Below are 13,726 nucleotides of genomic sequence, written 5' to 3'. Positions count from 1 at the left end.
GCCGACGCCGCGACCCTGGGCGTGTGGACAGCAGAGCCATGCCAGGAGCGGGGAGGATTCTAGCTGACGCATTAGCACGAAAAACAGACAGAACGCTGACCAGAGGGAGTCCCCGAGTGACCATCCTGCTTAGTCATTGAGACCCAACTTAGAAGAGAATGGGACAGATGTGGCGAAATGCACTTTTGTGCCGAGCTGGCACGGTCTGTCACTGGGGAGTGCTGCTTGCGCGGGGAGCTTTGGCTCAGCGCACGCCGGAAGCTGACCGTGGCTGGTGACCTTGAGCTCCCCCAGCTGGGCAGGGTCTGCCAGGCTGGCCGAGGGTGACAAGGGTGACGAGGCAGACAGGGGTTCTGTCGTGCAGATGGGGGAGGTAGAGCCAGTCAGGCAGGGGAGAGAAGAGGGCCGATCTGATCGCCACTTCCTGCCCTATTTCGTGCTCTCGCCGGTCTGAAAGGGAGATCTCCTGATCCGAAGTCCAAGGCCATCCTGTACCTCAAATACTGAGATCAAGGGCAAGCAAGCATGGCCTTGGAACCGTTGGGGTTGTCCAGGCAGAGAACTCCCTCCTTCAGCCCCTGCTTCAGTGAAGATCTGCCCAGTGAAGACTCGGGAAAGCCTCTTCCTCCGTCCCTGCCTCCTGCAAACCGCCGGGTCTCACAGAGGGAAGGGAAGGGGTGTCCTCTGCCAGTGCCACCTGGGATGCCAAGAGCCCCTGCGGCGGGGGGGAGGGTTTGTGAACATTCCGGCGCGTTTGCAAGGTCCTCCTCCCTCTCGGAAGCCCCTTTCCCTTTAGCTGCCCCGGCTCCGTGTTGTAGGATTGGGACTCAGTCCTGCTCACCTTGAACCCCCGCCTTGGGGCTGCCTCCCCCACAGCCCCAGAGCATGAAGGGCCACCTCCTACATGGAGGAGTACTTGACACAGGGTGTCCTCATGGGCTCCCCTCACATGGGATCCCTGGATCCGGGGAACACTCCCCCCAACTCTCCAGGCCTAGGACGTAGCTTGCCGTCCTGTATGGAGCAGACGCCTCTAAAGGGCATTTTGACCATAGAAGGTGCGACACCTAGAGTGACCTTGATGTAAACTCTGGACCCCGGTGATGCCGCTCTGCTGGGGGACATTGGTAGTGGGGACAGCTGCATTGGGTGGGGAGCTAGGGGGTGCACAGGGACTCTCTGTACCCTTGGCTCCGGGCCCAGAGCTGTCCTAAAAATCAAAGCCTACGCGTGTTGAATGGAGAGCTGGCCACTGGAGTTGGACGTGCTCTCAGCGGACGAGGCCCCGCCTGTCGTAGCGGACAGCGTTTGGGATAACACGTGCTTTGTGCTTCCTCTGCAGGGCGTGAAGAAGTTTGACGCGCCGTGCGGAGGGAGAGACTGCAGCGGGGGCTGCCAGTGCTACCCCGAGAAGGGAGGACGGGTAAGTCCCAGCGTCGCGGACACCAGACCCTTCCGGAGCCTTCCGTCCGAGACACTGGTGCCTTCGGGCACCTGGCTCAGTCAATCCGCGCTTTCCTGAGAAATTCAACGCAGACTCGTTCTTCCGTTTCAGAACAAACAGTAACGTAATGCAAAGTTTAGTCAATGTATACAGGTTCCAAGTGAAGAATGGTAACTTTTTACGCATTTCTTGTTCGTTGTTACAAATAGATACATACATATGATGCAACTGTGTTTTATACCATGATTTTATACATAAACAAATGTTCTGTAAAAATATTATGTAAAGAAAGCATAATTGGGTTGGGTCTACCCCGCAGTGTAGACATCCCGACTGGAGGGCATGAGCCTCCTGCCATATAGAAAATCAGCCTCACTTTCAAAATTCGTCTGCTCGCCCCCCCAATGTCCTTTATGTAGCGAATTTGATCAGGTTAAGTGGGAGAGAAAGCTCAGTCCCCATCTCCGCCAGGACACCTGGCAGCACCTGAATTATGGTCTAATACTGGGTTTAATGTGTCCAAAGTGACAGGCTTTCCTGTTGCCGGTGAAGCTGATGTCTGGGTCTTGGCATTACTGATTTTAAACAGATAGTATTTGTGTTTCTCCATTTAAGCCCATTTTCACGTGGGGAGCAGTGTTTTGTTTTATGACAATCTTTTGAGTCTTCGTGCCTTGGGATCGCGCTTCCCTGGGGCACTCCTGTCCGTCCAGGGTCCCGGGCCAGGTTGGGAGAGGCGGTTGGGAGGTGTTGCCTGTGCCCCCTGCCTCTGTCACATCAGAAAGTACAGCACCGCGTGGGGGTTCCAAGTGCGCCCCACCACCCCGAGTCCTGTGGTCAGTGTTTGCGGTCCCTGTTCCCTCCACCCAGGAGGAGGACGTGTCTCCGTGGAGCTTGGCCTCTGTGCTGGGCGTGACATCACACGCCGTCTCCTACCTGAGTCCCCTCCAGAAGCCAAATTAGACTGTGGGCTAAGGAACCCCTTTACAGATGTGTCGGTCTTCCTCCCTCACATGTGACTGACCAACCATCCTTTCCAAGCTGAAGATCACGCGTGAGGAGGCTTCGGTCCCTACATCCTGGGTCTTTCCAGAACCGCAGTCCTGGGGACAGCTGTTGGCTGTTGATGTCATCTAGGTTCCCCTGCCTGGAAGGGGGGCATTGTGCTCTAAGAATTGCTAATTGAAGATTGTGCATCAGCATTTCTTAAGGGTTGAGTGTTTTTTAAGTATATGGAAGCCATTTGGTGAGATTTAATATCCTCCTGGGGGTCCCTTGGTATAGACTTCCCCAGCGATGTTTCTGGAGCAGGGATGACAATGGCTCACTGCAGGGCTCTCCCCTCCCCGAGCCCTGGGCAGCCCGGCCTTGTATGGGAAAGAGGAAGACCAATTAGTGGTTTACGAATGTCTGTGGGACTCGTTGAGTAGGCAGGAAGTCGGCTCCAGAGAGCCCCTGCGTTCCTCTCCATGGGATCAGCCAAACAGAACCCAAACAGAGCACGAGGTTACTGGGTCTATCCTGTTTCACTTTTTCATGACTGTTTAATGCAGAACTGATCTATGAGCATTTCCCATGATGGTTTTATGCGAATTTTGTTCTTCTGCAAAGATGGTTCGTTCTATTATTTTGTTTCGATCAAGGGTAATTAACATACGGTGTTGTGTTAGTTTGGGGTCTGCAGATTTAACGATTCAACAACTGTGTGCATTCCTCTGTGCTCATCAAGAGCAGTGAGCCTTCAGTCCCCTTCTCTGGCAACCAGCAGTTTGTTCTCGGTATTTAAGAGTCTGGTTTTTGTTTATCTTTTTTCTTCTTTGTTTGTTCATTTTATTTCTTAATTTCCACATATGAGTGAGATCGTATGGTATCTGTCTTCCTCCAGCTGACTTATGGCCCTTAGCGATTTATTTTATTTTAATAGATGACGCCATCTACATAGTTCCGTACTCTTCTCGGAGCAGTTATTAGGAGGGAGGACTTCTGAGGGTCCCTAGGTCTTCCTGATTCAGTAAGTTTGCTTTGAGCTCTGTTTCCCTTTGGCCCTCACAAACACAGTTTGTGCCTAAGACCGTTTGTCTACCTTGCCTAGTAAAGTAGATAATGGCCACCTCCCGGTGAATTTGGTTAACATGAGAAATCCAGAGCTCCATAAGGGTTTGACTTGCCTCTCCTTCAGCCGGTAGTGATGACATGAAGCTGAGATGTGGCGGCTGGCTGAGTGGTTGGTTCGGGGACAGAGCTGCATGCTGGCCCCCTTGGGGGCCACGCCTGTGGGATCCCGCAGGTGCAGCGTGCAGAAAGCAGGCCCCCTCTATGCTTGCCTCTCTCCACACTGCCCAGCACCCCAAGCTGCCCTCGGCCTTGCAGCCCTGAGTTGGGGTGTCTTAGCAATCAGACCCCGGGACCCGGGTGCACCATACTGGGTGTCCATCACCAAGATGGTAGAAATGCTGACAGCGAGTGGTAAGGCAAGGTCTCCAGAGGACGAGAAACGACACCGCGTATCCTCGCATTACTGGGACTATCTGCTGCTAGGACCCTTGGGTCTCCTTCATCCAAATGCTCATTAAGACACGGTATCCATCTCAGTTCCTCAAGCCCAGTCTCTGTACGTTAAACATCTGTGAATTCACAGATTTACCCAGATGTGTTCCTGTACACCGCACAGCTATTTCCGTCCTGACTCTTGGACTGATAATATTTTTTAAAAGTAAAGTCATGCATAAAAATAGCAGCTGGGCAGATTCTGCCATCCGGGAGCTGCGGGCAGTGCTCATTCTTTCCCACAGCGTCCCCCAGGGCCCCTCGCCGTGGATTTTCCCCACGGAGCTTCTGGAGCAGGGATGACAATGGCCCAGTGCGGAGCTCTCTGCTCCCCGAGCCCTGGGCAGCCCGGCCTTATATGGACACGGGGTAGAGTTCACTGGCTCGTCACCATGGTAACAGCCGACATCAAACTGTGTGTTACTGAGTAACTTTTGGACTCAGAGCAGAAATCACAAATGTACTATGGATTCCGACTCCCAGTGAATTCTCCTGTCACCGGATGAGTCAGCTCCGTGCGAAGCGTCTTCTCCAGCCCTCAGTGGTGGGTGGGGGGTGGTGGGTGGTGGGTGGTGGGTGGCGGCGGGGGCACGGCTGTCTCTCCCAGACGGAGCCATCCTGCCTGTGCGCCAGCGGCTCCAGCAGCCAGGCTGAGAAGGGCAGAGGCCGGGGCCCCGCTGCGTGTGCCGCCTCACTCCCCAGCCAGAACTGGAAGGCACCGAGGATGTTCTAGACCCCGTTCCCACGGGAGGGAAGGAGGGCACCAGCACGGGCATGAATGACCTGCTGCGGTTCTGTCCCAGGCAAGACTCAAGTTCTCAGACACTCTGGATGAGCTCTTCTCCCAGTGCTTGTCTTCCGCCTCCCGTATGAAGGAGGTTCCCCGGGGTCGGGGGCGAGAGCACGGGCAAGATGAAAGAGGTCTGGCCCTCTTTCCTCAAGTTACGACTCCCTGGCCGGTTCTCCAGCCTTCTCTTCTGCTGTTCAGGGAGTCAACATAACTTTAAGAAATGAACGAATACGGGGCCCCTGGGTGGCTCGGTCGGTTGGACATCGGACTCTTGGTTTCAGCCAAGGCCATGATCTCGGGGTCATGAGATCGAGTCCAGCGTCAGGCTCTGCAGTCAGTGGGGAGGCTGCTTGGGGGTCTCTCGCTCCTTCCCCCCATGTGCACGCACGTGCTCTCTCTCTAAAATAAATAACCTTTTTTTTAAAGAAAGAAATGAATTAATACTTGATCGACGTTAAAAGCTCTGCATTTAAAATAACCTATTGTGTAGATATTGTGGTAATTAAAACTCGTAAGTCCTAATTCGCAATATTCCACAAGGTGATAGGCACAAAGGAAGTCCGCCTCCTAACTTCTCAGACTTCCCACCGCCAGCAGTCCTACGGCCACAGCAGCAGATAGCAGCGTGGCCCCTGACCTGTCTCTGTGTCACTCTTTCTTTCCTTACACAGTTCATACTCTCCCTTCTTCTGAGGACGTGGGAACCCGCTGGGCGGGCAGCATCCGAGTTCGTTTCTGTCGCAGAACTTCTGGGGGGCAGAGTGATGCTGCAGGTCACTCCAATACAGGTCACTCCGGTCCATACTCCAGTACAGAAAGCATAAGGAGGGCAGGCGAGGCGTCTGGTTCAACAAACAGAGACATCTTTGTCTTTGCTCATTAATGTACCTGAAAGGTCGTGACACTCTCAGGTTTTTCCAACTGAAGTCAGTTTGAATTCCTCGTTTCCATCCCTTAGACAGGTTCACCTCCCCCAACCCTTTGGCTTCGACTGTCCACTCGGGACAGGCAGGTAATTCTAGCTTTTTAATGCTTCAAACTTCCCAGGACACCTGTTGCCCTGGGCAGTCAGATATTTTAGACATTGGTAAAAACCAGACACTGTTTAAGCCCAAATGGTGAGGAAGAGGAATTGTCGGGATGGTCAGGCTTTAGTGGGAGAGAGAGAACCCACGGCTCTGACTCTGTGCCGGCCCCCACGTGAGTGTTTGGGCGTCTTCCGCATCACTCAGCGCTCAGCCGGCCACGCTCGCCCCCCGGGGACCTGACGGACACCCCCCCACCGTGGGCCACAGGACAGAGACGAGTGTCTCCCAGGCGAGGTGGTCACAGCCCCCGACAAACCGGGTGTAGCTGTGGTGTTCTTTCGTGCAGCCGAGAGTTTCCCACAGTCTGTGGGTCCCTGGACTTGAGTCAAAGTATGAGTAAATAATTCTTAACCTCACAAGATTCCTTAAATTCAACAACGTAAATCAAACCAAGAGAAACCACAGAGACGCGTGAGGGGGGCGCGGGGAGAGCGGACAGGACTCCGGGAGGTGGGTGGGGGCAGGTGGTGGGCACGCGGGAAGGCTCATGGTGTTTGGCACTTGGGGTCGGCTCAGAGGGGCAGCGGCCAAGAGACAAAAGAAAGAAGCCGAGACCTGGCCTCTGGGGAGAGCAGCCCAGGGCCACGAAGAGGCATGCGGTCGGCAAGGTCTTCTCTCTGCGGCGAGCGGCAGTCTTGCTCCTGAGTGAACCTTCTACGCTGTGTCGCCAACATAGCCGCAGCCTGCCGTGCCACTAGCCAGGATTTCACAATAAAATGGAAATGGCTGCGTACAATTTGAGAGCTGGGAAGAGCACCGCAGCGCCACGGGGAGCCTCCGTTCGTGGTCCCCACTTGCCGCAGGTTTCCATGGCAACGCAGGGCGCCGTCCGTCATCTGAAGACCCTCGCCCGTGGGGTTAGGAGCATCGGGGCTGCCGTGGCAGATGCGTTCTCGTGGCGCACTCGGAACCCTTCACAGAAGCCACGTCCAGTATTTTGTGCGGTGTCCCAGCCCAGAAAGGACAACTCGGAAAGAGCGCAGACGTCACCTGCGTGCTGGGCTTAGCATCTATCCGCTGCCCACACACCCTCTCATCCGCTCTCAGTGTCCTGTGGTTGTTCTTAGTGTGCGCTGGGGACAGGTGCTGGCTCCGGCTCCTCCTCCCACGGTGGCTGCACAGCTCGCCTGCGTGGTTGGTCTCTGAAGGAGGGTGGTAGTCCAGCAGGTGTAGACAGCGTCTGCCTAACTTGCTGATTACACGTAGTGATGCACTTTTCGCGATTTCTGGTAATTTATGGAGGGGGTAGGGGCAGAGGGAGAATGACAAGCAGACTCTGCACTGAGCACAGCACCCGACGCGGGGCTCAGCCCCCGGCCCTGAGATCATGACCTGAGCTGCAACCGAGGATTGGACGCTCAACTGACAGGGTCACCCTGTGCCCCAGGGACGTGCTTTTAAGGAAACCCCAGCTTCCTTTTAGCCGTGGAAGCTTCCAGGCCTGTAGCACTCCAGTAGGCCTCGTGCACCATCTGCAAACCAGGCACTTGTCTAAGAAAGGGGGTGCACGAGTGAACAGGGGTGCCCTGAGAGCCTGGGGAAAGGGAGATGCTAGTGGGAGGCGAGGTCCAAGAGGAGGGGTCAGGGACAGCGAGGTTGTGTCTGAGTCCAGGGAGGTGAGAAGCCGCTGGGGAGACATCGTTGGAGAAGGCAAGTGACTTAGAACTCAAGTCACAGAGCTCTTCATGTGCGGACGATGGTGAGGTTCCTGTTTCCATGATCCTTCCACTGGGGTCTAGCTCTAGTCAAAGAAAACGCCGTGAAACTTACACACGGCCATAGCTGGCCTCGAGAATTTGAAAACAAGCGTATCCATCTGACACGCGGTGATTACATCCACCACACATTGACTCCGGCTCGCACCAGCCGTATGGAAGTGAACAAAGCCGTCCGTATCCCTAACCCTTTAGACCTCCTGCCCCCACGCTCTCCAGAGGAATTTACTGCAAAGATGGATTGTCCTATATCTTCGCTGCCCATCGCGGCTGCTTGAGCATTTGAAATGTGGGTAGTGAAACTTTTCATTTTAGTTAATGTTGGTTAACAAAAATTCAGATTAAATAGCCCCGTGGCTACCGTGTTGGGGGTCACGGTTGTGGCGAGCGTGGATGTGGAGAGGCGGGAGCCAGGGAACCCATCGTGAGTCTAGGAGAATGTTCTAGGTGTCAAGTCCGAGGCAAAACAAAGCATGAGATGGAGTCAGGCTTTTGTGAAGTAAGACCTGCTGCTGCACTGCGACCGTTACACAAAAGCTGTTGACTCAGAAATACAGAGACCTACGAGCAGGGCACGTCGGAAGTGGTGTCCGTGCCGAATGTGGTTCATCGCAGCCTCCCGGGGACATTGGCATTCCCAGTGCGAGCTCTGATCAGGGCCTCCCCTTTGGGAAAGTCCTTGTCCAGTAGCTTTGGTCCAGCCCTCAGCTTTGGTCCAGCCTGTAGGACAGCATCAGGACAGCAGGCTAGTCTCCCTCTCTTTCTCGCAAGTAAGCATTTCCTCAAAGCAAGGCTTTCAAGACGCTGTTGCAGAAATGCATGGACGGTGCAGCCAGAGGAGAGAGGAGCCGTGGCAGGCACCCCGGCCCGTGTCCACTCTCGCCAGCCCAGGATGGTCACGATTTCGTTTCAGAAGGACCATCATGACATGAGTCAGGATTTGATAGAAAACAAGCCAGCTTGGAGCTCATCCAAATGGAAGGATGTATGGTTAAAATTCTTAAAAAACAAAGTTATAATACCTCGTCATTGAATGGACTCAAAGAACATCGTTCTGGACAGAATCTGATCGTTGAAAGTCAAGGCTTAGAGAGAAAAATGTGTCTTCATTACCATTGAAATCACCATGTTCCTTACGCCTGGGACAGACTCTCCTGGGCTGACTCCTACCTGTAGGACCGGAGTTAAGCAAGAGCAGCCGTGAAAGCCCCGGGTGAGAATTGCCCACAGCAGTGTGCCACCTCCAGAGAGCGGCCCGAGACTGGCGCTGGTGACGGCCAGCAGGAGCTCGACCGGCGATGGAGCCGGCGGAGGACACGGTTCCGACAGGAGCGGTCTGTGTGCACTGACCCGAGGTGGAACACTGACACGTCGGCTGTCTCGGGATCGGAGTGCAGAGGAAGAATTTTAAATGTTTTCCTGCTGGATCTGTCCGTTACTCCCTCTTCTCACGAACACACGAACCCCCCAAACAGGTGCGGTGGTGGCCGGCACCATGTTCCTTCATCGGGAAGAAATCTTCCCGATGAAGATGAAGCGGGAAGAAATCCTGCTCTTGACCCCAGGTGGGGCTCGTGGCAGGTGGTTGCTTTGGCGCCTCAGACACCACCGATCTTTCTCGAAGGGTCTGTGACTCGGGGGGGGGGGAAGGGGGGCACTATCTCTTTCTGAGAGAAATGTGCCTCCGAGCGTTCCCCTCGGAATTTACACCTAAACAGACAAAGCGTTGAGTAGACATGGCCAGAGCCTAAGCAGAAGAGGGAGCCGCGTTGAGAGAAAATTTTTTTCTTTCTTTTTTTTTTTTTTGTTGTACTTAGGCAAGTCTCTGTTCTCCCAAACCCTGACCATAAACTGTGATCAGATTTTGTGCTTGTGTGTGCAGAACACGAACCCGTTGGTGAAAGTCTGGTTTTTGCAGAAGCACAAAATTGGCCCCGGGAGGCTGGCCGGCTGGTCAGAGCCGGTGGAGGAGCCCCTAGGAGCTCCCCGTGGATTCTGGGTGGCGGCCAGAGCCAGCAGAATTGTGGGGACGCAGGCCATGCACGCCAGCCTCTGGCCCTGTGGGTGATGACCAAAGGATTAAGTGGGCTCTGGTCCAGAGTTGACAGTCAGCGGAAAATGGCCTTTCATGGCTTTAAGGAAATTAGAACGTCGGTTCATGGCCGGGATAGCGGTGACAGCGACATGGTCGGTCTTCATTGAAAATCTCACCCATGCTCCAACGGACTGCGGAGAACCTGGGGAAAGAGCAGGACCATTTCTGCTGTTCTCCAGGCCGCACCAAAGCTCTGCCTTTAGAAATCCTTCATTTTTCCTAGCGCCTAATGGAACGTTTCGACCAATATAGCATTAAAGCGTTTCCCCTTTTCTGTTACAGAAAGCGCCAGTCTTCAAAGACTTTGTTTTGTTTTATTCATTTCCAGTTCATTCTTAGTGAACAATTGCAGGGGTTCTAAAAAGCCCAGAGCAAGGTTGTTACCAAAATATGATCTGTTTTCCAAAAGCAACTGCAAGTAGAAAGGTTGGCTCTGAGTCTGTCTTCTCTCACGCGTGGGACCAGAGTGTCTCCCACCGTTTGGTCCCCAAGGAATGAGCGTGAGCGCCGCACCTGCCCGCAGCGTTCTTCGGCAAGTGCTTCCCGGGCGGCCGGGCTGACGGGGGGCCCGGCGCACTTGCGGCTGTGTCTACACCCTCTTACGGCAGACCGCTTCTGTGGCCAAGAGAAAACCAGGAGAGCGGGGGGCAAAGTTTTGAAATTACTTTTTGTTTTCCTCCAGAGATAGTAAAATAGTAACCAGAGAAAAATGGCAGAAATGACCAGACCAACCGCCTTGCACACATTTCCCGTGCCCGAGGGCCGTTTGACCCTGCACCTGGATGAGCACGTCTTGGGAAGGTCATGGTGCTAGCGAGCCTGGAGGCGGAGGGAAGGAGGGAATTGGCTCCTCTCGTCTCTGCTCCGTGTTCTTCCCCCGCAAGTCCGACGGCGTCTCCCTTGTCCCTGATGGGCACAGACGGAGAGGCCGTGTACATCACTGGCAGTGGGGTGAGCGTAAAATGAATTTGTTTCTAACCGCTTTGGGCATTTCAGAATGTCCTTAAGAAACTGCCTGACCTGAGATCCCAAGTAGCCTGTGATCCTCAGCCCTCTGGCATCCCACCCGAACGAGTCCATTGTGGTGTAGACAACTGAATCATTCAAGTCCTCCGATGTCTGACTCATACGGGAAGTACAAAGCAGGCCTTTAAAAGGACATATGTCCCCACTGATGGGAAAGGTCAAAATATCCCTGTCCCTTCCCTCTCTGTGTCTAGCCTTAGAGTTTGAATTCTAGAAGAATGAAAGCAGGAAGAGCCGTCCCAGTAACCCACTACAGACCCTGTATTGAGGACCGTTTCCTCCCGAGCCACTGGGAGGACCTTAAAGATCCCGCCATGGAAATAAAAGATTTTGTATCCAAAACACTGCGGGGATGGATAATTCCTAAAGGGTTGGAACCAGAAAGGGGGGGTGGAGGCAAAACAAAGTGGAAATGAGATGGAAGTCATTAATGCTGGGTAAATACTGTCTTTGGCCTCCTAGTCCTCGGCCGCCTGGTCGGCGTTGGTGTTTTTTATTAAACTGTTGTCTTTGTGAGGCCTGTAACGATTCTTCAAACGTGAAGTCTGTCTTAAATAAAGAAACAGAAGGACGAACGAATTCTAGGGTGAGCTGGGGCTCTGTAGTAAAAACTGAAGTACCGGCGCGTTTGAGCTCTGCATGGTAGCAATTAAGTTCTTGTTTTAAAAAATACACTTCAAGTGGCGATAATGGCATTTTTAAGGCCTCGTGAAGGTAGCGCTCGTATTTCAAAAGAGCCCTGACGTCTGGATCACTGTGACTCAGTGCGCCCGTGTGGAGCGTCTGTCAACAAAGGTAGCAACTCTCAGATTTGGTACATGTTGCCGGGGCCCCTGAGGACCCACAAGTCTGCAATGAGAATTCTGTAATTCTCGAGGAAGCAGTTGTCTTCTGTTAACATCCTGCTCTGCGGCCCAGCCCAGGGAAGGGGTAGGCCTCGTGCCCGAGCAGGAGGCTGGGGGGGGCTCCGGCCACGCCCCCCAGTGGTGGAGGGGGTGCTGGGGAGGAGCCCAGACAGTCCACCCAAACCTGAAACAGGAGACCAGGCTTCCTGCACTTGGAGCCCTTGGGGTGAATTCCTCCTCCTTCAACACCTGATATTTTACAAATATTTGTATTTCTCTCCAGAGCACAATGGAATTATGGGTCTAGGACAGCAACAAGCCTCCCCACGGTCCCACCCAGGACGAAGGGAAGGAGACAGGAGACTGATGAGAGCCCTTTCTGGTCTTGGAGGGCTTTCCTGGAAAAATAAACAAAATTCAGAATAGATTTATAGATGTCCAGAGTAAAATCCATCTTCAAAACTCCATTAATGAAAGTATAGGATATGATTGCATAAGAAAATAATCTTAACTCCTAACTCACTGTTGAACCAAAGAGGTTCAGCTTTCCTTCCACATTAGAACTCTCCTTTGAGACTTGCCGGTAACACTGAGGCCCCCTTGAAATTTCAGAACAGTAAGATTCATTCCATAGGTTTCACTTAAAAGAAACCCAGTGGTAGACATGCCATTGATAGGACCTTAAGTAAGCCTGGTTGAGCCTCAAGGATATTCCTTTCTGTCCCCATGTCTACTTCACATTTTTCTTAGAACTGATTTCTCCTTTAGTTGGTGTTTTTATGAGCTTGTTTTGCCCTGAGAGAGTGTTGTTTGAAAGCAAGGGATGCCCAGGGCAGTGACATCAGCCTGTTTCTCGAGTGTTTCCCAGGAGGTAAACTGCAGAATGTCCTGAAAACACAAACCACCACACCCACCAGTACACACGAGTGTGGATGCCCCAGATGTTGATGCCCACGTGCCGCTCTCACCCACAAGTCACAGAGGAAAGTTCTGTTAGTGCCGTACCTGTATCAAATGTAAAGTCCTTTTTTAGACACTCAGTCAAACTGGAGGGAAGGACAAAGCTTGAACTGAATCATAGCATGAAGGTGTTTCATTTGGAACCCAAGAAGGCTAAGGTATCGCTCGTAGCTACAGCGCGAGTGTATGGATATCTTTGTGTGTGCGTCAGCCATCATCGGGCCACTGAGGTTGGTGCCTCAAAGAGCGCACCTTGGACACTACTGATGGGCGGCTCCTTGCCCAGAACCACCATCACAGCGCACGGGAGGTGGCCCCACACTGAAGCATGTGCCGTGGCTGCTCTACCAGAGCCCTGGAGGAAACTGCCCCCTAGGAAAAGCTTAGCTTTGACACATCTGCTTCCCTGTAGGAAGGAGCCCTCCCCCACCACACCCACCAGTACACACAAGTGTGGATGCCCCAGATGTTGATGCCCACGTGCCGCTCTCACCCAAGCGCCTCTGCCCCAGCGAGCTTTCCTTTGCCTGTCCGTCTGCCAGCCCTCAACCAAAGCTCCTTCTCCTCCACGTGTCCTCATCCCAGCAGGATGTAGGAGAGCACGCAGTCTCCTAAGCCTTAGCATATTAAACTGTCTCATGTTGCTTTCACGGGACCCCTGACTTCCTGACCATAGCTCATAGGAAGACTGCCACCTCATCCTCATCACCTTTTTCCGAGTTTCTCACTTTCCTACTTCAGGCCTGGCCACCCGATGTCAGCGGAGCTTCCAAGCAGCTGCCTGACCGGTGCCGAGGGCATGGGACTGTTTTTTCCCTGGATCTGGATGCTGTGCACCTCAACCCCGTCATGAGATCCTATCACCCCTTTTTTACCAAACATGCTCTTGCATTGGCTCGTACGAGCTGTACCTCCACCCAAAAATCCGGGGGGGGGGTCTTCAGTAAGTTTCTTGTTGTGTTCTTTTTTGTTCTTGTTTTTTGACTGTTGGTCTCCCATGCATACAATTAATTTTTGAACCCTGGTCCAGGATTTCCTCTGACTTCTGTGAGGCTACTGAAGGATGCAGCCAGCATTTCTGACTTGGCATTGGGGGACATGTGGGTGTTCTGCCCCGAGTCTTCTCTCTTACTTGTCCGGTACTGAGCTAATTCAAACCCAGACATTCCATGAAGATGGCTGGTAACCAAAAAGGAGATTTCTAAATGTTAATTGC

At 53.2% G+C, this 13,726-nt stretch overlaps 1 protein-coding gene across 2 annotated transcripts in view; it reads left to right on the top strand.

The window, feature by feature from the left end:
* The window catches only part of COL4A2 (collagen type IV alpha 2 chain), a 154,786-nt gene that overhangs the window by 42,328 nt on the left and 98,732 nt on the right, over positions 1-13,726 (top strand). For both annotated transcript variants that reach the window (XM_045081319.1, XM_045081318.1), the window contains exon 4: positions 1,343-1,423. In XM_045081319.1, coding sequence (XP_044937254.1) covers positions 1,343-1,423 — 81 coding nt within the window. The remainder of the gene's footprint in view (positions 1-1,342; positions 1,424-13,726) is intronic.

This window comes from Mustela putorius, unplaced genomic scaffold, assembly GCF_011764305.1.
Source record: "Mustela putorius furo isolate JIRA1106 unplaced genomic scaffold, ASM1176430v1.1 tig00000551_pilon_pilon_pilon, whole genome shotgun sequence".
NCBI lineage: Eukaryota > Metazoa > Chordata > Mammalia > Carnivora > Mustelidae > Mustela > Mustela putorius.
This window is presented reverse-complemented; position numbering and strand designations above follow the sequence as displayed.